The 22382-nt window shown below is 44.5% G+C and overlaps 1 protein-coding gene across 1 annotated transcript in view; it reads right to left on the bottom strand.

Moving 5' to 3' along the window:
- Positions 1 to 22382, bottom strand: part of KCNH8 (potassium voltage-gated channel subfamily H member 8) — a 375624-nt gene that overhangs the window by 228403 nt on the left and 124839 nt on the right. The window contains exon 2 of the mRNA XM_075062450.1: positions 21038 to 21271. Within this exon, the coding sequence (XP_074918551.1) occupies positions 21038 to 21271 (234 nt within the window). The remainder of the gene's footprint in view (positions 1 to 21037; positions 21272 to 22382) is intronic.

Below are 22382 nucleotides of genomic sequence, written 5' to 3'. Positions count from 1 at the left end.
CCTACATGTTCTGACCTCACTAAGGTAGCTTCCCTTGCTAATCCCGCCTTTCTTCCACTCCCTGTAAGCTTTCTGCTTTTTCCTAATCCCCTCTCTGAGATGCTTGCTCATCCAGCTTGGCCTACAACTCCTGCTCATGGTTTTTTCCCCCTTTCTTGGTGAGTAATCGTCTTTTCTTCTTCGAGTGCTTGCTCATATCCATTCCAGTTAGGTGATTCCCAAGCCCTACCTAGGTGGTGGGGTCGGAGTGAGATGTTGCAGAACTCAAAACTGCTGAGCCAAAGGCTGCATCATCTCTGGACTGTTGAACCAGAGCGTAATGTGAGGCAAAGGTGTGGATCAAGGACCAGGTAGCTGCACGACATATCTCCTGGACGGGTACATGAGCCAGGAAGGCGGCAGATGAAGCCTGAGCCCTGGTAGAATGTGCAGTGAGGTGGCTCAAGGGAACATGAGCCAAGTCATAACAAGTACGGATGCACGCCATCACCCAAGATGAGATCCTCTGGGAGGAGACAGGTAGGCCCTTTATTCGGTCTTCCACCGCGATGAAGAGTTGGGGCGTTTTACGAAAGGGTTTTGTCCGCTCGATATAAAATGCGAACGCTCTACGGATGTCTAGGGAGTGCAATTGTTTTTCCCGTCGTGACGAGTGTGGCTTCGGGAAGAAGACAGGAAGGAAGATATCCTGGTTGATATGAAAGGCCGATACCACTTTAGAGAGGAAAGCAGGGTGTGGTCGCAGCTGCACCTTGTCCTTGTGAAACACAGTATATGGTGGGTCCACCGTGAGAGCCCTAAGCTCAGAGACTCGTCTGGCTGAAGTAATGGGTACGAGGAAAGCTGTCTCCTAGGACAGGTATAGTAGCAAGCAGGTTGCTAACGGCTCAAAAGGGGCAGACATAAGTCTGGTTAGAACCAGGCTGAGGTCCCAGGTTGGGGCAGGACGGTGTACTTGGGGGTATACGCGGTCCAAGCCCTTAAGAAACCTAGAAACCATAGGGTGTGAGAACACGGAGCAGCCACTTTCCCCTGGGTGGAAGGTAGAGATGGCCCCCAAGTGCACCCTCAATGATGATACCGCTAGGTCCTGCTGTTTGAGAGACCAGAGGTAGTCCAAGATGGTGGGGATCGAGACCTCGCTGGGAGTAACATTATGCGTTTTGCACCAACAGGAGAAACGCTTCCACTTGGCCAGATACGTTGACCGAGTGGAAGGTTTCCTGCTACCCAGGAGTACTTGTTGTTCTGAGGCAGAGCAACGCAACTTGGACTGGCTTAACCATGCAGCAGCCATGCTGTGAGGTGAAGGGACTGCAGGTCTGGGTGTTGAAGTCTGCCGTGGTCCTGAGTTATGAGGTCTGGTCTAAGAGGCAGGGTAATTGGGTTGGCTATCAACAGGTCGAGCAGCATGGTGTACCAGTGCTGCCTGGACCACGCTGGAGCAATCGTGATCAAGCGAGCTCTGTCCCTGAGGAGCTTTATCAGGGCCCTGTGAACCAGCGGGAACACTGGAAAGGCGTAAAGCAGTTGGCTCGTCCACGGCATCAGGAAAGTGTCCGAGATCGAGCCCAGGGAGAGGCCTTGGAAGGAGCAGAACATCTGGCATTTCCTGTTCTCGTGGGAAGCGAAGAGGTCTATACGGGGAAAGCCCCACTTCTGGAAAACAGAATGAATAACGTCCGGACGAATCGACCACTCGTGAGACAGGAAGGATCTGCTGAGTCGATCCGCCAGAGTGTTCCGAACCCCTAGGAGAAAAGATGCTACCAGGTCTATCGAGTGGGCTATACAGAAGTCCCAAAGCTGGATGGCTTCCTGACAAAGGGGGGAGGACCGTGTCCCTCCCTGCTGGTTTATGTAATACGTGGCCGTTGTGTTGTCTGTGAACACAGACACAACGGCCTTGCAAATGCTGTTGAAACGCCTGGCACACAAGGCGGACTGCTCTCAGCTCTCAGACATTGATGAGCAAGGCCAGCTCCTGAGACGACCAAAGGCCTCGAGTGCGAAGATAGCTGAGGTGAGCACCCCAGCCGAGAGATGACGCGTCCGTCGTCAGGGACATAGAAGGCTGAGGTGGATGGAACGGCATCCCTACACACACCAGGGAGCATGTCAACCACCAGTCAAGAAAGCCTAGGATGCTCGGGGGAATCATGACTATCATGTCTATGGTGTCTCTGCCCGGGTGGTATACTGAGGTGAGCTAAGATTGGAGGGGATGGAGGCGTAGTCTGGCGTGTTTGGTCACGAACGTGCAGGCAGCCATGTGACCCAGGAGACCGAGACAAGAGTGAGCCGAAGTTGTCGGGAAGTTCTGTAGGCCTCGGATAATTGTTACCATCACCTGAAACCGAGGCTGTGGTAAGCAGGCTCTGGCGAGACTGGAGTCCAGGATGGCCCCAATGAAGTCTATCCTCTGTGTGGGAACCAGAGTGGATTTCTCTGTATTGATCAGCAGGCCTAGACTCATGAATAGGTCCTTGAAGAGGTCCACATAATGGGTGACTTGGGCCTCAGAGGTCCCTCGAATGAGCCAATCATCGAGATACGGAAAGATGTGTATCCGACGGCGGCGGAGGGAGGCGGTGACTACAGCCATGCACTTTGTGAATAGTCTTGGGGCTGCAGAGAGGACAAACGGAAGGACTGTAAACTGGAAATGTTGATGGTTGGCTACAAACCGGAGGTACCGTCTGTGTGGAGGATAAATGGCGATGTGAAAATACACGGCCTTCTATCGAGGGCGGCATACCAGTCTCCGGGATCCAAGGATGAGATGATGGTCCCCAGGGATACCATGCGGAACTTCAACTTTATCATGAACTTGTTGAGTTGTCACCGGTCTAGGAAAGGTCTGAGACCTCCCTTCACCTCGGGGATTAGGAAATAGCGGGAGTAGAACCCTTTGCCCCTTTCGTCCTTTGGTACCTCCTCCATGGCTCCCATGGCAAGAAGCATCCGCACCTCTTGTAAGAGGATTTGCTCGTGAGAGGGGTCCCGGAACAGAGATGAGGATGGGGGGTGGAAAGGGGAGGGCGAAATAAACTGGAGGTGGTACCCAAGTTCCACCGTGCGTAGGACCCAACGATCCAAAGTTAGCTGGGACCACGCAGGAAGGAAAAAGGAGAGGCGGTTGTAAAAGGGAGGGAAAAGATCCTGGAAAGTAACTGGTACGCCGTCCTCGGGCGCACCTTCAAAAGTTTGGCTTTGGCCCTGTAGGTGGCTTGGAGGGACCCTGATTTTGGCCCCCTTGGGGTCCTGACTGCCATCTACAACCGGCTCGACCATGCCTTCTGCCAAAGTCCTGCCTCTGTCTAGGCGGAGGGTAAAGGCAGTGAGGCTGGGAGCGGAAAGGCTGGCACTGAGTCACCGGCGTGTGCATGCCAAAAGAGCGCATAATGACCCTGTTATCCTTCAGGCTTTGCAGCCTAGGGTCAGTCTTTTCAGAAAAGAGGCCTCGACCGTCAAAGGGCAAGTCCTGTATGGTATGCTGTAGTTCTGGCGGGAGGCCTGACACTCCAAGCCATGAAATTCGTCTCATGGCAACTCCCGAGGCCAGAGTCCTGGCTGCAGAGTCTGTTGCATCCAGCGAGGCCTGGAGGGAAGTCCTTGCCTCTTTCTTCCCCTCCTCCAAGAGGGCAGCAAACTCCTGACGGGAGTCTTGAGGGACTAACTCCGTGAACTTGCCCACTGCCGCCCAGGTATTGTAGTTGTAGCGGCTAAGCAGGGCTTGTTGGTTTGCCACTCGGAGTTGGAGGGCCCCTGCAGAGTATACCTTACGGTCCAGTAGGTCCACGTGCCTAGCCTCCTTCGATTTTGGAGCCGGAGCTTGCTGGCCATGGTGTTCCCTCTCATTGACAGACTGTACGACAAGGGAGCAGGGAGGAGGATAGACGTACAGGTACCCGTATCCCTTAGAGGGCACCATGTACTTGCGCTCAACTCCCCTGGCAGCAGGTGGAATAGAGGCTGGAGACTGTCAGATGGTATCAACATTAGCCTGGATCGTCCGGATGAATGGTAAGACCACTCTTGTGGGGGTGTCAGCCGACAGAATATCCACCACTGGGTCCTCTATCTCTGGTACCTCCTCTACCAGGAGATTCATATTGAGTGCCACACGTCTCAGGAGGTCCTGATGGGCTCTCAGGTCAATTGGAGGAAGGCCCATGGAGGATGTCCCCGCCATTGCCTCATCAGGAGAGGAGGAAGAGGAGAGGCCAGGGACAAGCGGGTCCTGTGTGGCCTCTTGTTCTTGGATGACCTCTGGCTCCAGTGGGATCTGGGAGTTTGGTGGCTGAACAAGTGCATCCTCCATACTGGTAGGAGGGGGACGGCTGATAGTCGCCTCCGGCACCCGATGCTCCGATGGAGCAGAGCAAGATGGGACTGGAGGTACACCTTGGGCCTGGTGATACACCCAAGGTGTCCAGAATCACCACTGATGGAGGCCTTGGTCTTGGTCTTGGGTCTCCTGGAAGATTCTGGTGGGCACATCGGAGTCATGGTCCTGTGCATAGGAACTGTCCGCATGAGAGGACACCGATGCGTGTCGGGATGGCCAAGGAGGGGCTGAAAACCCCTGGGAAGAGTCTCCCTCTATGACTGATCTCGCTGTGTGCGGCACTGGGGATCGGTACTGGGAGCCATACCGGTACCGGGAACAAGATCGGGACCTACGACCAGAGTGGTGCCGGGAGGTCGACAGGGATCTTGAAGCTCGGCGTCTGGAGTGACTGCGAGAGTCATGGTACCTGGAGTGGTGCCGGGAGCTGGATCGGTGCCGAGAGTACCGGGCCGACAAATGGGACGCTGATCGGTGCCATGAGTGTGACCAGTACCGAGAAGAGGATCAGTGCCAGGACTGCGATCGACATCGGGACCGGGATCAGTGATAGGACCAAGAACGCCGGTGGGATCGCGATCGTGAGCAGTGCCGCTCTGTGGTGCCGACAGAGGGTGGTCTCATCAAAGCCAGCTTGCCTACTGATTGCATGACCTGCACTGGCGGTGCCAGGGGTTGAGGCAAGGCAGACTCTGTCATCGCGATCAGCTCCCTCGCCATGGAAAATGTCTCAGGCGTGGAGGGAATAGTGAACTCAATCATGGCTCTCACTGGGGAGCTTTCAGGTATCGGACTCGACGGCCCTTGCGGGACCGGAATCGACGGTGCCAACGTTGTCGGTGCTGCAGCAGGTGTAGGTGCCGGGCAGTCCAATCTAGCCGGTTGCTCTGGCTGTGGTGTGGGTGGCACGGAAGCAGCGGGAATCTTATGTCTCTTCACTCATGGGGAGAGAGAACGGTGCCGAGCAGACGTCGGTGCCAGAGATGGTCGGTGCCGAGAGGCCTTAGCAGTACCGGTGTGATCCGGTGCCGAAGAAGCACTTCTGCCAGTGGACTGTCCAGCACTCAGTGCCGAGGGCGGAGGAGTAAGAGCTGCCTCAGTCAGGAGCTGTTTGAGATGAAAGTCCCACTGCTTTTTCATCCTCAGCTTGAAGGCCTCGCAGATCCGGCACTTATCGGCGAGGTGGGATTCCCCGAGGCACTAAAGGCAGGAGTTGTGGGGATCTCCTGTTGGCATTGGCTTGTGACAGGCCGAGCACGGTTTGAAACCCAGTGAACCAGGCATGGGCCATGGCACCGGGTGCGAGGAAGGGGCTAATCCCCGAACCCCTCTTAACTATATACACTAACAATGTTATAAAAACGAAGAAGAATTAACTGCAACTATAGAAATTTCAACTATATACACAAGAATAACGAGAGAACTACGAGTAGTTAGGGAAGTGGAGATCAGCTAAGCCACGCTCCACTGTTCCAACGACCGACATGGGCGGTAGGAAGGAACTGAAGGGCCGTTGGGTCGGCAGGGGTATATATCCGGCACCATAGTGGCGCCGCTCCAGGGGGCGACCTGCCGGCCCACCGAGTGTTGCTAGGGTAAAAGTTTCTCCGACGAACGTGCACGTGGCATGCGCACACCTAATTGGAATTGATATGAGCAAGCACTCGAAGAAGAAAAGTAGCTTTTTTCTTTCCTTAAGAATATAAGGCACCTTATTCAATGGAAAAATGTTACTATTCCAAGGGTCTGTGTGTGTAGGTTAGTCTTCTACTCTACTTCTAAAAAGCTCTATTTTAGAAATATAACCTATTATCTTGGTTACAGTTAGGTTGATTTTCCAACAGAGTTTCATGTTTTAACTGGGTTCAGGGATGTTATTGAACAAGAAAATATTACTTCTCTTGCTAGTTTTTATGTCAGTCCTCTCTGGGGACCATCACCTTGCTGTTGTGAAGGGTTTTGCGTGTTCCAGTGAACCTCAGAGCTAAGTTGTCAGGAGCTTCATGCTCCTGGAAGGGTATCCCAAGGTGAACAGGTCTGAGGGGAGGTCCCAGACAAAGCACGGTCCAATCCCCCACGTCCTTAGTGGTGGATCAGATGGAAGAGGGTCCTCAGATTTCAGTGGCTGTGAAAGCAGATGAAGGCTGCAGCAAGTGGAGATCTCCAGTCATCTCGGACTTTCCCTGCCACTGGGCCTCATACCTCCAACTTGTCATGATAGTGTGGTTGCTGTAGGTGCACCTGCTTCCCCTCATTAAAAGAAATCACGTGCAGGATTCTACCATGGGAAATAACATCTTTCCAACCTTCCAAGGCCTGGGGCAACAGACTGGTGGTGATGGGGACAGGATTAGTCAGTCAATCAATCTGGCAGTCCCTAGCCATGAATCTACATGTAGGCAGCAGTAGTTAGATGGCCGTCTGGCACCTGGACTGAGACAGGCAGCTACTATCACAACTGAACGGTCCTCTTTAGGATCCCCTCTGCTCATCCTGCATGGGAAGAGGGATAGAAAAGGTGCCCTAGATCTAGGCTGTCTCACCCATTCCTGGGTGGATTACCTGGGATCACTCTGTCTGCAGTCAAAGCTATAAGACAGTGACTTTTGCTACATGGAATGTTTGCACCCTGATGGATAACAAAGATAATGTACGTCCAGAAAGAAGAATTGCTATTGTCACTAGGGAGCTTACAATATATAACATCGACGGTGCTGCCTGGAGTGAGACAAGGTGTCCAGATGAAGGTGAACTGAGAGAAGGTAGAGGCTACACTTTTCCTGGAAAGGAAAATCTGCAGAGGACAGGCGCATTTATGGTATCAGTTTTACAATTAGGAATAAGTTTGTCAGTCAATTTATAGAATTTGCTATATGAATCAATGAGCATCTTATGACTCTTCATCTTGAGCTCAGCAACAACCAGTCTGCTGCTGTCATCAGTACGTATGCCCCAATGCTTGATTCTATTGAGGATACCAAGAAACAATTCTATACAGATCTTGACAGAATCTTGACCAACATTCCCAAGGAGGACAAGATTATTCTCCTTGGAGATTTTAATGCTAGAGTCAGGTGGGAGTCAGCTCTCTGGACTGGCGCTATTGGAAAAGAAGGAGTAGGAAAGGCTAACTCCAACAGCATTTTCCTCTTGAGCAAGTGTGTAGAATAATGCCTGCTCATCACAAAAATCCTCTTTAGACAAAGTGAGAAGTATAAGACCACGTGGAGACACCCTCGCTCCAGGCATTGGCACCTTCTTGACTATGTTATTGTTAGAGCTCAAGATCGTAAGGATGGCAGCATTACAAGGGCAATTCATAGAATCTATGACTGTTGGACAGACCATCACCTTGTTAGATCTGAAAATTCACGACTGATCACCTCAAGGCATCGCAAGCAGGCAAAAATCAGTACAAAAGAAATTCAACATCATTATATCGTCAAGGAACTTGACTCAGGAGAAACTTCAGCAGGGTCCCCAAGAAAAGTTTACCGCTACTGCTGCTGATAATAAAAATTTCTGGAAAGGATTAAAGACAGCCGTTCTCTCAGCTTGTGCTGAGTCCATTGGCTGTATTACCTCCTATCACCAATATTGGTTTGATGAGAATGATATGGAGATTCAGGGCCTTCTTGATCAGAAAAGAAAAGCTCATTGCATGTGACAAAATGACATATCACACCAGCAGAAGAAAGAGTCATACAGGCAACTGAAGTCTGAAACCCAAAGGAAAATCCATGATATTAAAAATAAGTGGTGGTGAGAAAAGACCAAGGAGATTGAACTTTATGCTGATGAACATGACATGAGTAGTTTCTTTCAGGCAATAAGGGTCATTTATGGTCCATGCTCCCATGGACTCACACCACTCTGAGCCCAAGACAGGTCAACATATTTTAAGGACAGCAAAGCCATCAAAGCGTGATGGAAAGAGCATTTTGAATTACTCCCAAACCGTGAGTTAACTGTCTCTGATGCCACTACTGAATCTATATCTCAATGACATGAAGGAGAATCTCTTGCTGACCCTCCCAGCATCGAAGAAGTAACACGAGCCATTATGCAAACTAAGAACAACAAGGCAGCAGGGCCAGATGGCATACCAGCTGAAGTCTACAAGTTTGGAGATGAAGAACTGGTAGCAAAGCTCCACAAACTTTTTCTTCATATCTGGTATAATGAGAAGATTCCAGAAGACTGTAACAATGTTAGCATTTCTCAAATCTTTAAGAAAGGAGGTAAGTTGGAGTGTGGAAACTAGTGAAACATTGCCTTGCTATCTACAGCAGGGAAAATTCTTGCCCATATCCTCTTACACCGATTACTTCCCCTTGCTGAGGAAATATTAACAGAATCTCAGTTTGGTTTTAGATCATCATGCTGGACAACTGACATGATCTTCATTGCCCGCCAAATCCAGGAAAAGCCTTGGGAGCAAAATCAGGACCTTTGCCCGGCTTTCATCGATTTGACAAAGGCCTTTGACTCTGTCAATCGCGAAGCTCTGTGGAAGGTGCTGGTCAAATTTGGCTGCCCTCCAAAATGTATTAAGACATTTTGAGACAGAACCTTTCATCATAAAAACTAGGGTTAAGCAAGGATGCATTATTGCCCCAACCATGTTTTCCATTTATTTAGCAGTCATTTTGGTCCTCATTAAAGATCACCTCCCCAGTGGAATTGACATTCAGTATAGAATGGATGGGCGGCTCTTTAATCTTCAACATCTCCACTCGAAGTCTAAAGTCTTCAGGGCGTCCATTACTGATCTTCAGTATGCTGATGATTGTGTCATACTTGTGCACACTGAGAATGACCTTCAGTCCATACTGGATTTTCTTGCACAATCTTACCAAAGCCTAGGACTCTCACTCAATATTGAAAAGACTGAAGTGCTCTATCAACCTGCTTCAGGCCTTGCACATTACCCACCACAAATCACCATCGAGGGTCAGACTTTGGAGACAGTTGAGCACTTTTCCTACCTTCGTAGACAACCTTCTCAAAATGCAAAAATTGACAGTGAGATCCAGCATAGGATCCAGTGCACAAGTACTTCCTTTAGGAAATTGCTTCAGTGCATTTTCATGGACCATGACCTACGGCAGGACACCAAGATCCAGGTCTATAAGACAATTGTTGTTCCTACACTCCTCTATGCATGTGAAACTTGAGTGACCTATTGACAGCAACTCAAGAGTTTGGAGAGATATCACAAACGATGCCTCCAGAAGATGCTTCGTGTCAAGTGGCAAGATTGCCGCACTAATGCCACCATCCTCGCTGAAGCCAATGTCACCAGCATTGAAACAATGATCCTCATGCACCAACTTTGCTGGGCTAGACATTGTGTGAGGATGCCAGACGCTCACTTCCCGAAACAAGTCCTCTACTCTCAGCTTACCCATGGTCAGAGATCCCGTGGTGGTCAGAGGAAATGCTACAAAGACACACAAAGCGTATCTCAAGAAAACTGATGTGGACATCACAAGCTGGGAAGAGCAAGCCACCAACTGACCCCAATGGGACCATATCCTCCATCAGACAGTGACCTGCTTCGAGAAGAAGTGCCTTGCCCTCGAAGACAAAAAGAGAGAGGAGGAAGGAAAAAGAAATAACTAACTGTCCCCCACCAGGCCACTGGCCTGCCACAAAATGTCTGTGCCTACTGCAGGTGGATTTGCCGTTCCAGGATCGGACTCCTGAGTCATCTCAGGACCTACATGTAAATCCATGGTAGAGATCATCCTTGAAATTGAGGGATCATAGATCATCATCAGTTTATGTCAATTAATTATTTTTAATTCTATTCACATCCATCAAGAGTTACAACCTAGGTTAAGAGGTGTCCAGCATATACTTACATTCTTACAGAGTTGTCAGTTGCATTTGAAGTCGTGCTGCCTGGCACTTTTTTGGAAAAAGCTCCTATGGCTGGAGCCTGAGAAAGAGTTCTCACAGTAGACATGTCACAGAGGACACGATTTGGGCTTGATATCATTGCCCTTTCTTCCAGGTTATGTTCATTGCATAATAGGATTTTACAGCACATGCTGAGGAATTACACGAGGCTGTACAGAGGATTATTCTTCCCAATTCATCATTTGAATCTGCATGAGCACATGTTGTACACAGAGTGAGCCTGCTCACTGAAGAGAATTATAGTAACTTGTGAGTTGGAAAATTGTAGGGTTTAACCTTTTCACTGCTAAAATTTTATATAAAAGCATACAGTGTAGTATAATGTTTTGGGCCAAATCTAGTCCCTCCAGCAAGTCTAGGGGTTAGCACAATTAGAGGTGTGCAGAGAACGATAATTCCATTTGGTTCCATAGGTCATACTGTGAGGGGAAGGGAAGCAGCATGATTGAGGCCATGAGTCACCCTCTTGTGCAGGTCACTGAGGGTAGGTTATGGGTGGGAACAGGTGGAGCCTGGATTGCACCTCAACATACTGGCAAGCACAGCTATGCCAGTATGGAAGGAGAAATTATTTCCTACTGATACAAGGCTGGAGCAGATTACAGAGCAAGTGGGGGCGGGGGAACCAGGGGTTGAAATGTGACTCCCAGAGGCTCCCGCTTACTCAGAGGATATTGAAAAGTGTCTGAACTTGACAAAGTGCTGTCATGGAAAAGAAAATAGCTAAGAAATGGAAAACAGTGAGAAGAAAAACGATCATTCAATTTTCAGCATAGCAAAAAAATTAACATTGGGGTGCTCCAAGGATCAGTAGAAGGACCAGTGCTGTTTTAACAGATTTTTTTATTGCTCTCCAAATGAGGGGTGATTAGCAAGGTGACAAAAGTTACAGAAGGCATAAAATTAGGGTAGTCAAAACTAGGGAAGAGTATGAGGAACTCTAACCTAACCATGCTAAGTGAAAGGGCAATCTGTGAAATGTGAAAATCATTGTTCAAAAATGCCTGGTCATGCATATTGGAATGATTATTTGAACTACTCGTACACACTGCTGAGTGTTAATTTAATTGTAACCACTTGGGGAAAAGAGCTGGAGCATCGCTCTTACCTCAATGTACTTAAAATGGACACTTAAAAAAAGCAGTAAACAACCTGATCAAAAATAAGAAAATGCATGTAACATCTTACAATTGATTGTCCCAAATGCATCTATAAACTGCATATGTGTGTGAACAGCACTCACTTGCAAACATCGCTATAAATAAGAAAAAAAGTCTGTTTCTCTCTCTAACAGTGCCATCATAGTAAAGCTCATGTATGGGTTAGGTTAAGACTAACACAGTTTGAAACTACTGGAACAAATCCATTTTCACTGAATTATGCTAGAATTAAATCACGTTGCTATTCAATGGAGTTAGTAAGTTGTGTCAACTTCAGTGCCAACAATATAAGAACAGCATCAACTCTATCCAGTCAGCCAGCAATATTTCTGTTTAAATATCATTATGTTACAGCGAGAGATCATGAATGTTTCAGATCATGTTACTAACAGGCTATTTTACTACCATTTCTATTTTTAAAATGAAATTTGTCCCCTTATTTTATCTCTTTCATTTAGTGCAGTCCGGCCATTTCATGGAGGTGCCGAATGGGTGTGGAGCTCTTTCGAAAATCTGGCCCTTAATGGTGCCTCAGTTCCCCACCATAAATGCTGGAACAACAATACTTCCTGTTTCCCACCCTCTATGTCTTGCCTTTTTAAACTGTGAACCCTTCAGGGCAGAGGAGGTTCTCTCTTACTAGTATTTTTGTGACACCTGGCACAATGAGGCTGCAGTCTCAATACGGCCTTCAGACACCACAGTAATACAAATGATAAACAGTGGCCACAAGTGAATACGGTCATTTGGAGGAAAGAGAGAAAAAACATGCTGAAAGTACGAAAGTGTTTCTTATCAGTGACTGTTAATAGGCTATAACTTTTTCTCTCATCAAAGCATTCCTCCCTATCTATTTGCATTAATATCCAAGGTTTTTAAAATCACAGCTTATCTGAAATGTAATTAGTAGAGCATCAAGGAGCTGGAAGTATTGAGGTATCAGTAAAACAGGCCAGTGGGAATAATGGTAAATCTAGCTTTATAAATTAAAAAGGTGGACTCTGTGGCCAATGGGATATGTAATTTCAATTGAACAATATCAAACTTTTATTACTAGTGTTTGGTTGTTCTTCACTTCCCCTCACCCCACTTTTCATGTTGTTGTGTTTAGTTATTGCACTCTATGTTTAAATAATGTTGATAGGGTCTATTGTTAACTTGCTAACAAGAGATTTCTCCTTCTGTTATGTAGGCTAGGACTGCCAGGTGTCCAGTTTTTGACCAGAAAGTCTGGTTTGACCAAAAGTCTGGTTGTCTCCTGCAGGAGAAAAAAGTAGGGAGGGCATGCTGGTGCAAATGCTCCCAGAGTAGTCTGCCTGGGGCAGGTGGGGCTCTGTCCTTCTCCCACTGCTGCCTCCTGCAGCCAGGCTCTCTCTCTCCCTCAGGCAGCTGCTGCATTGGCAGGTAAACTGGTGGGCTCTCACACCAACCCAGAGTGGAGTGGCCGGCATGAGAAGTGGGTGGTCCTGCCCCTTTCACTCCCCGGCTGCCAGGGAGGCTAAGTGAGCCAGAAATGTGCTGGGGAGTGGAAGGGGTGGGACCACACACTTCTCCTGCGGCCACTTTGCTCTGGGTTGGCATGAGAGCCCAGCTGCCCAATGCAGTGACTGGGCTGCCTCAGAGAGAGCCTGGCTGTAAAAGGCGGTGGTGGCAGGCCACACCCTGCCTGGGCCCAGCTGCCAGGGACAGTGGCTGAACATGCCAGGGGGCAGGCACAGTGGGAGGAGAAAGCCACTCCCCCCTCCCCGCAAGTAACTGCTGGGGTGGAGAGAGTGCAGTGGTTCCCGGGCTGGGTGCGGGGGAGGGGGGGAAGGAATGAGTGGAGGATGATACCTTGGGATAGAGGGTGGAGCAGGGGGTGGGACTCAGGGGAGGGGGAGGAGCAGAAGTGTCCAGTTTCCAGAAATTAGAAAGTTGGCAACCCTAGCTAGTGCTGCCAGGTCCGGTCATCATCACAGAAGATGTATCTGCCCTAAACTTCCTAATCAGCTGCCCACTTTGGCCATTTCTTAAATGGTATTCAGTAATTTTATAATAAAGCTGTTCAGTTTTGGTAGCTTTCTTTTTTGTTTGTTTTTAATTTATCAGGTCTAATGCTCCCAGCATCCTTACTCCCACTGAGCAACACCTTTCTCCTTCAGTAGTCCCAATGATTATCATACAACTGCTAAAGTGCATTCACCTACACTGACAGAGAAAGAAAAATGCTCTTCAGAACAGCTGTGTTCTATTACATTGATTCTTGAAAGGAGAAATCTCACAATAAAACAAAAAGGTTTAAGTAGTCATAATTTTAGCAAGAAAAGTAAAGTAGCTGGCCAAAAAGGGGGAAATTTTCTTTAATAAGAGACAAAGTCATTGGGCTGTTCAAGTTCTGGGAGAAATTAAGAGAATTAGTCTGACAAGGGCATGAATGAGTTAGGACGTGACCTCAATAGCAATTCAAGTTCAGTGTAGAGATTTTACATTTGACCACCTCAACAATTACACAGCTCATTGTAGCATCTTCTTAGACAGAAACAAATATAGGAAAAAGTCCAATCAACTACTGGTTTGTGCTCTACTTCTGGGGATTCTGAAGACCTGATTTAACTTTATGAGAATTGTCTAAATATAGTTCTTCAATGCTGTACTTTTCTGGTTGCAGATTATTCGAGCAATGAGATCCAGTGAGCAAGGTTCTGTTCTCAGTTGCACTGATGTAAATCCACAGTAAGGGCTGGTCTACACTACGGGGTAAAATCGATTTTAGATATGCAATTTCAGCTACGTGAATAACGTAGCTGAAGTCGAATATCTAAAATCGATTTACTCACCTGTCCTCACCGCGCGGGATCGATGTCCGCGGCTAGCCATGTCGATTCCGGAACTCCGTTGGGGTTGGTGGATTTCCGGAATCGATATAAGCACACTCAGGGATCGATATATCCCGTCTAGATTAGACACGATATATCAATCCCCGAGCAATCGATCTTAACGCACCGATACAGCGCGTAGCCTAGACGTGGCCTAAGTCTACTTCAGTAGAGTTACTCTGAATTAACATTGCTGTAACTGAGATCAGAATTTGCCGCAGCGTCTGTGGTAAAGCAAAGATCTACTTGGAAAAGAGCCATGAAAATATCCTGCTGAAGTACCCCTTTCTGTAAAGCCCTCTGAAGTAGAAAACTCCGTGATAAATTGCCTTGTTTCTTTCTGCGTCACCATACTTCTACTCAAGATGTTATGAAATAAGAAGCTAGAAGCTGACAGAAGCCACATAAACACTGAGATATATGATAAAAGTCAATATAGGGTAGGATTTTTAAAAGCACCCAAGCAACTTAGGTGCTCATCTAGGGACAGGAACCCAGGGGGCCGCTCTCCAAATTAGTGCTTTAACCACTGTTCATTCTCACTCTCTCTAGCCCAAAGGATATACAAATAAGTATACAAAGTGGAACAGCTTCACCAGGAGAAAGAGAGAGAGAACCTATAGCCTGACAGCTAGGGCAGTCATCTGGGAGGAGTGAGACCTGCATTTAAATCCCTGCTGCAGAATGGGTGTTCAAACCTGGGTCTCTCCCATTCAGCTGAGTGCCCTACCCACTGAGCTACTCAGTGTAAGGACAGGGGACATCACCACCTTGTCCTCCTCCATTTTGTGAATCCCTGGTGAAAGTAGCCCCCCAAATCTAACTTTCATTTTGAAAATGTTGAAACTGTTTAAATATTTCTGAATTTTTGTTTCTTTTTTACCAAAACGATTTGCTGACATCAACACATATTTGATAAGTGAACCCAAACTGCGTCTTTTGGCAAAACAACGTTTTGGGCAAAATTTTTTTGCTAACTCTAATCATGGGCCAGGAATAAAATAATTGCAAAGAGAAGATGTACAGTGCAACTCTGGTATGCCACCGCTTTCCACATACAGCTCATATACTTCACGCAGCTCTCGGTTCAGTGCCTACGAGCTAGTTTTACTTTCTGCTAATGTCAAAAGCAGTACTTTCTCTAAAACTTCCATTGAACTTGTTCTGAGAGTTAGTGGGGTTGCTTTAATTAGAACCACTCCTGTAATTTCTTTTGCTGACAATTACATTCCTGAGCTGAACTACCACTGAAATATCTAAGTGATAGGGGAAAAAAATTAATTATGAAGCTGGTAGGGTGCTGGAGGCAAGAATCAAACCCACTAAATTTAGGCTAGCATTAGAGATGGAATTGAAATAGAAACTTGAATCCAAATACGTTAAACTATGTAGTGACTCAAAATCCAAACCTAATCTTGATTTAAAATTTCATAATAGTTTCTCTCCATAATATACCAAACTGGAAGCTTAGATAAAAACACTGAAAAAGTTTGTGTACATTCAAACTCCAGCACTGAACTTGTATTCAGATTTTGCAGCTTGGGTCTGTGTCTTGCCAGCATGATAAAGCACAAAATAAAATATGACTAAATGGTTACAAAATACTAGCCCTACATTTTACATCAAATACAGAGAAAATAAACCAAACCCCCCGATACCATGTTTTCACAAATATAGTGTCCTCTGATCATCATTATTTATCATAGCTCAGTGCTCATTATACTGCTTTTAAATAAGTGCTGAGAGGACGCTCCAATCTGTACTGTGAACTCAGAACTGTGCCTGAGACAGCTCTTGAGGTAGGAAGCCAAGCCTGCCTAGAGGGTATGTCAGACCTGCCAATTAGAGAAGTCAGGCATGCTGCAGAATTACAGAATAATCTGACATTTTTTTTGGTGGTATGTCTCAAGGCTTTCTGTTCCTCCTAAAACAAAAATAAATACTCAGAGGGAACAAGCCTGTTCTCACATTTATAAGTCAGACAACTTTGTAAAACTTTGCACACTTGCTATTGGCCAAATTTAGATCTGGTGTATGCAGGTGCCATATGTCAAGTAGGTGAAGTCAGTGGAGTTGCCTCTGCTCACACCAGGCTTAAATTTGACCCTGTTTGTCTGATAAGTCTATTCAGTGTGCACATAACACTTCTGTTAACTAAACTGGGAACCATACATAGGTGTCTGAGTGCAGAATTTAGGCCTAAAAATTTGACCACTGGTTTGCTTCCCAGGACTGTATGAACACAGGACCACATCAATCAAAACCTTATGCTGAGTGCAATAAATACATGGCTCAGACAAATTTTTGTGGACATCTTCATTAATTCTGCATTCCTGTCTGGTTAACGTGTCTTATCTAGATAGATATGTGCATTTTATCTAAAAGGCTTATTAAAATAAACAGGAACACATATTACAACCATTTCATTCAAGCCAGATCTAGTGTATGCATTTAAGTATGTTAGTGGCTCAGCAGTTAAGTCCATATTTGATGTACTGAGATTCGCAGCTGAAGCACTGATATAATGACGTTGTTCACCTAACTACAGCCATTAGAATGTTCTATATCCTTTTAATAAGTAGGAAATGCCTTACATATTCAAATATGAGGTTAGCAGGTTAAAATGGGTACATTCCTGTTTTTGCAGATTGAAATTACTGCAGGTGCCTACATTTCAAAGTATTTCCCCATGACTTTCCATGTTGGCTTTTGCAGGATAGCTAACTCGGTTCCAAAGTTACCCCATATTCTCTGCCTACGCTTATGTGTAAAATTGAAATTCTAAAACACAAGCAAATTAAAGGACTGTAATATATTACACTAACAACTTTTCCTACTATACTGTCCTGATTGAGGACATCTCTTCACATTACTGACCAGGACTTTAGATTATCTGGGGCAGTTCTAGCTCAGGTTTTAAGGTGAGTCCATTGCCTGACAGGTCAGAACTTTAGGAATTTATTCTATGCTACATGACTCCTTGTGCAGGATAGGCAAAAGAGCAATCCGGGCAACACAGGTTGCAGGCAGGTACGTTCCTCACTAGCTGGATCAGGGATTATACAGCTATCCGACAGCGAACCCCTTCCCAGAGCAAAACTCTCAGACTTCTTCCAGCCCAATCACACTACTGCATAAAGCAACTAAGTTCGGGGGCTCACTGATGCTCTACCTGTGAGTTATGACCTATTAACAAGCAATAGAGAGCCCTGTGGCACCTTTAAGACTAACAGATGTATTGGAGCATAAGCTTTCGTGGGTGAATACATCTGTTAGTCTTAAAGGTGCCATAGGACTCTCTGTTGCTTTTTACAGATCCAGACTAACACAGCTACCCCTCTGATACCTGACCTATTAACAGTATTTGTCGGAAATATGAAGTAGAAGCTAAAAGTTGAACCACAATACATGGAGAGATTCATGCCTAATATCAGATGGAGAGCCAAAAAAATAAGCAAATAACCATGCTAAAGGACATACTGAAGAAAGTGAAGTGTCACACTGAGAAGAACAGGACAAATCTACCGGATTCTTAATAGAGTGTTTTTTGTAGCTGTACAAATCTAATAGGAAATTTGGTAAGTAATTAGTTCTCAGCATGAAGAGCACTTTTAAAAGAAAAGTTATAATGATTTTTAATAACTTATGTGCCTAAGCATGTTTCAAATGGGAGTAAGCCCCGCTTCCCACGAGGAACACATACAAGAGTTTATGATCTAAACTCACTTCCTTCCTGTGGTAATTTTTTATTTTTCATTTTTAAGTCATGTACCAGAAGCCTGAGGCCTGACTACTCTTATAACGTAAATCTTACCCAGCAGAGGCTTAGCCTGTGCAGACTGTTTTAGGGTTTCTCCCAACAGAATCTTATTTCTCTCCCTTTTTCTATCACTTCCTTTAATTAAGCAGACTCTTAGTAATGTATACTACTATGTGCAATGAATCCCAATTGGTCTAGCACTCAGGGTGAGTCTGCACCTGTGAACGGTGTCCTAAACCCAGATACTCAGTCATGTGAATATTCATATGACTGATGATTAGGGTGACCATATTTCCCAATGGGAAAAACAGGACACTGCATGGGGCTGGCATCACCACTCACCCTCTCACCCCTTTCCCCACCCTGCTTGTTCATCTGCACCTCTTAAAAAAACAAAAACAAACAAAAAAAACAAAACCCCAAACCCGCAAAAGGTGGGCATTTGTCTCATTTGCTCTTGCCAACAGTTTTGCCAAAAAAGTCAGGACAGCTAGGATGGGGCTTAAAAAAAGGGACTGTTTTCAATGAAAGGGTTTCAATTTTCCTTTTGTTTTTTAAATTTAAAAACAAAAAACAAAACACTTTTTTGTATTCCAAAGATGCCCTTAAACAGCTAAAATAAAATAAAAAATCCAATCCACATGCTGTCTTATGTCTTCAATTTCTGGGCAAACCTCAGAGTTTCAGTAATTCCATTTTGTTCAGATATATAAATTATGGATGCTTTGCCAAATTTTCTGGATCTGCAACTTTGAGCTGAAAAATCACAAAAATAATCTTTCTTGTGAGATTTCTTGCCTTTCTTGCTTGTAATGCAAAAATAGTCTTGTGATATTTCAGCACTTCCAGATGGGGCATAAATACATGCAAATAAAATATAATGGGTATTAAGAGGAATTTGTTTATACTTTGAAAATGATTTGATGAGTTTGATTCAAATTATATACAAAGGTTTAAAAGGTGAAAATAGGTGGAATTTTTTTTATCCAAACCAGTTGGTCCATCCCAACTGATCAGTGATCCAACTCCTTAATTGCTAAGGAAATCCACCTACAATTCCATGATAATTTCTTTCTGCCTTTGTTACCACCATAAGTGTTACAGGTGATATTCATTGCTGATGGTGCAGTGAGAATTCAATTTACATCCCAGGTAAAAGCCAGCGAGTACAACTGGCCCTAATTCTTCCATTCACCTAATCTTAAATCTTCTCTCTTAGGACTTTGTTTAGTCACTACTATTCAACGATGGGAAAAAAAAGTGGCCCCTGAAACTTCTGGAACATTTTTCATATCCAAGAAAGATCAGTAAATCAGTAATTAACTTCTTTCAATCAGCTTCATAGATCATGTGTTTCAGACACACTGCAAGGCTTTCTTTTCAATGCTAAAAGTAGGAGAGGGAAGCCTTTTACTGCATCTTCAAAATGTTTTTACATAATATGACACTTTAAATATGGAGTGTGTATTAGCCTGAGGTTTATGAGCCTATAGACTATATGACCCTTTTCCCTCGTACATTGCAATCAAAAAAAGGGGACAATTTTCCCCCAAGTATTTTCAATACATTGTCTTTCCTTTCCTCAGAGTATATCAATTATTTTAAAATGCTCATCTGTAAAAACGTATAATACCAAAGTAATATAATTCTACAGGGAAACATTTCAACAGCACATAAATATTAAGCAAGAGCTGTGAAGAAGGCACCTAGCTGGAACATTTGTTCACAAATGCTAAGCTTAAAAAATAAAAATGAAAGCTGATACACAGTGAACTATAGCCTCAAGCCCTAAATATTTTTTAATTGTTTGAGACCATTCTCATGGCATTATGTCAGTTGCTCTCCCATTGGTTACTTGTGCTTAAGCATCACATACGGCCAGTGCTTCACTTCAAAGGCAACATGATCAAAACACATAGCAACGAGTGAGGGAGGCATTCTAGGAGATGGAGTGAAGGAGCCTGCCATCAACAGAATGGGTGGAATAATGGTCTATATCACTCATCTACAGGCATGCTGGTGCAAACCCAAGTCTTTTTTTTTTCCCCTTGCTGATGTGTCTTCTGTGCAGATACATACAGATATCACAGTCATAAATGGGGACCAAACTTAAGGCCTTCAGCACAAAATGCACAAGACTCTACCTCTTCATACAAATATGAACTCCTTTAGCTGTAAGAAAGTAGGGGCTTGTGCTTTTGGGTCCCAATCCAATGCCCACTGAACTAACTCTAGGCAACAGTTTTTTTTCTGTTGTTTTTTTTAAACCTTGGCTATTACATGTGTTATAACAGCTAGAGAAAGAGCACTTTAAGACATTCGAAACTTTCTAAAAATTTCAGCCTCAGTAGAGCTGGTTGAAACTTGGAATTTCCATTTGGCAAAACATTTTGATATTTTAAAATCTGTTTGCTTGTTCCAATTCTGAACAAATTTTGTGGGAAATTTTCTCAAAATCAACCCATTTTGTGAAAAAATTGTAGGCTTTTTTTTGGGGGGGAGGGGGATCAAAATGGTATTTTTCCCAAGGAAAACAGTTTCACTGTAAATTTTCCAACCAGCTCTATCAGGCTGAAATTTTCCATGCTTAGTCTCTGTCTGTAGGTGAGTTTTAATTTAATTTTTATTTTAAAGTTTCAATAAGACCAGGTCAATGTTTGATTGCAAGATGAGTAGACAACTTTATATAGTGCATCTTCTACACTGAATAAGGCAGTGCTCCACCCTGCAATTTATGTCTCTCCAGCTTTTTACAAATACCCTGCAATTTATCACATAGATATTACTACTTCTACATATGTAGTCATACTTCTACCACCATAAAACCTTTACAACCCTGCCTTTATTCAAATCCATTTCTGTAGCCTTCTGAACCTTCACATGCAGTATCATTAAATACAGTGGTTATAGAACTACTATGCTGAATAATGGCAAATTTCAGCTTGTCTGGAACTAATAGAACACTGAAGAAAGCAATAAAACTCACCGTTCTTCTTAGAAAACATGACTTCTCCTTTGAATTCCACCTTATCTTCCAGTGACTTTTCAATTTGAAGAATCATCTGCTCATTTGTTTCAGCACCAAGTAAAAATTTACAGCTGCAGCTCTTCTGCATGACTTCGGTTCGTGCAAATCCAGCAAGCTCACAGAAACCATCTGAACAGTAAACTATAGGGAATCCCTTAGCCACCTGAGCATTTGCAAGGATGAAGTTACTATCTGTAGAGGAACACAGAAGTAAAACATGAATTACGGACTGAATTACCGCATGTCTATCATAGTTCTTTGAATAGCTATGATGGAAGCCACAACTGTGCATGAATACCTAAAACCAGCCTATGTACAACAGAAGTATGTTATTGGGTTGAAATAAAGAGAATAATAGCAAACTAATGCCCCCAACTTTACCTGTCCCATAACTCAGGGGTTGTGGGAGAGAGGGATCAGACTGAAACGTCCATTTCTCACTCACTAGGCTGAATTTAGATTAAGTCCAGTGGCCAAAAGACATTACCATTCAAATGGCTCTTCATGATCGGTGTGGTATTTTAAAAATAAGTTAATGGTCTCAGAGCATTTTTTAGTGGACTGCTGTCAGTATATCAAAACAACTACAACTGAGCACCTTAGAAGAGAAGTCAATGACTGAATGAGAAGAACAAATACCCCTTTACAATATCTCTTGAGGCATCCCTGAAGGCGGGATTGAGGCATGCTGGTGAAGCATTGTTGAGACAGATGCCCTCTTACTTCTCAGGGTACATCTCCTCTTTGAGGATGCAGATTTCAGTCTAAAAAGCTATCACACAAATGCTTTTCACAAGCACTAAATTCACTTTAAAAACCTAGCATTATTTAAAAAGATCTGTAACATTTATTATATGATTTTTTAAAAAAGAAACTTCTGAGACAAAAATTCTTAAATCGAGCAAGCCTCCTATTCAAGTAAATGAGTTTTACTCAATTAAGGACTGCAGAATTTGCTCCCTTTAATATTATCAAGCTTATTAAACCTCATATTTTTATTTGCAATGTGTTTTAAAATGTGAGCAAGAGTCTAAAGAGTCATTTCATGCAAATTGATTTTAAGAAGGAAAACAAAAGGACTTATCTTTATGTTACTAAGGAAATGGTAACTTGAAAATTAATAGTGGAGTAGCTCAGAAGAGCTTCTAAAAAATATTTAAGGAAAAATTAGCCAATGAAGAAACCCTAGATGCCTAAGGTATTTAAGCTGTGCCGGTGCTTTTCAAAATCTCATTTGGTGACCATCTATATCTTCATGAACTTAACACTTTTGAAAATTGGGCCCTAGATTAGTGCTTCAACT

This window comes from Chelonoidis abingdonii, chromosome 2 (genome assembly GCF_003597395.2).
Source record: "Chelonoidis abingdonii isolate Lonesome George chromosome 2, CheloAbing_2.0, whole genome shotgun sequence".
Taxonomy (NCBI): Eukaryota; Metazoa; Chordata; order Testudines; family Testudinidae; genus Chelonoidis; species Chelonoidis abingdonii.
This window is presented reverse-complemented; position numbering and strand designations above follow the sequence as displayed.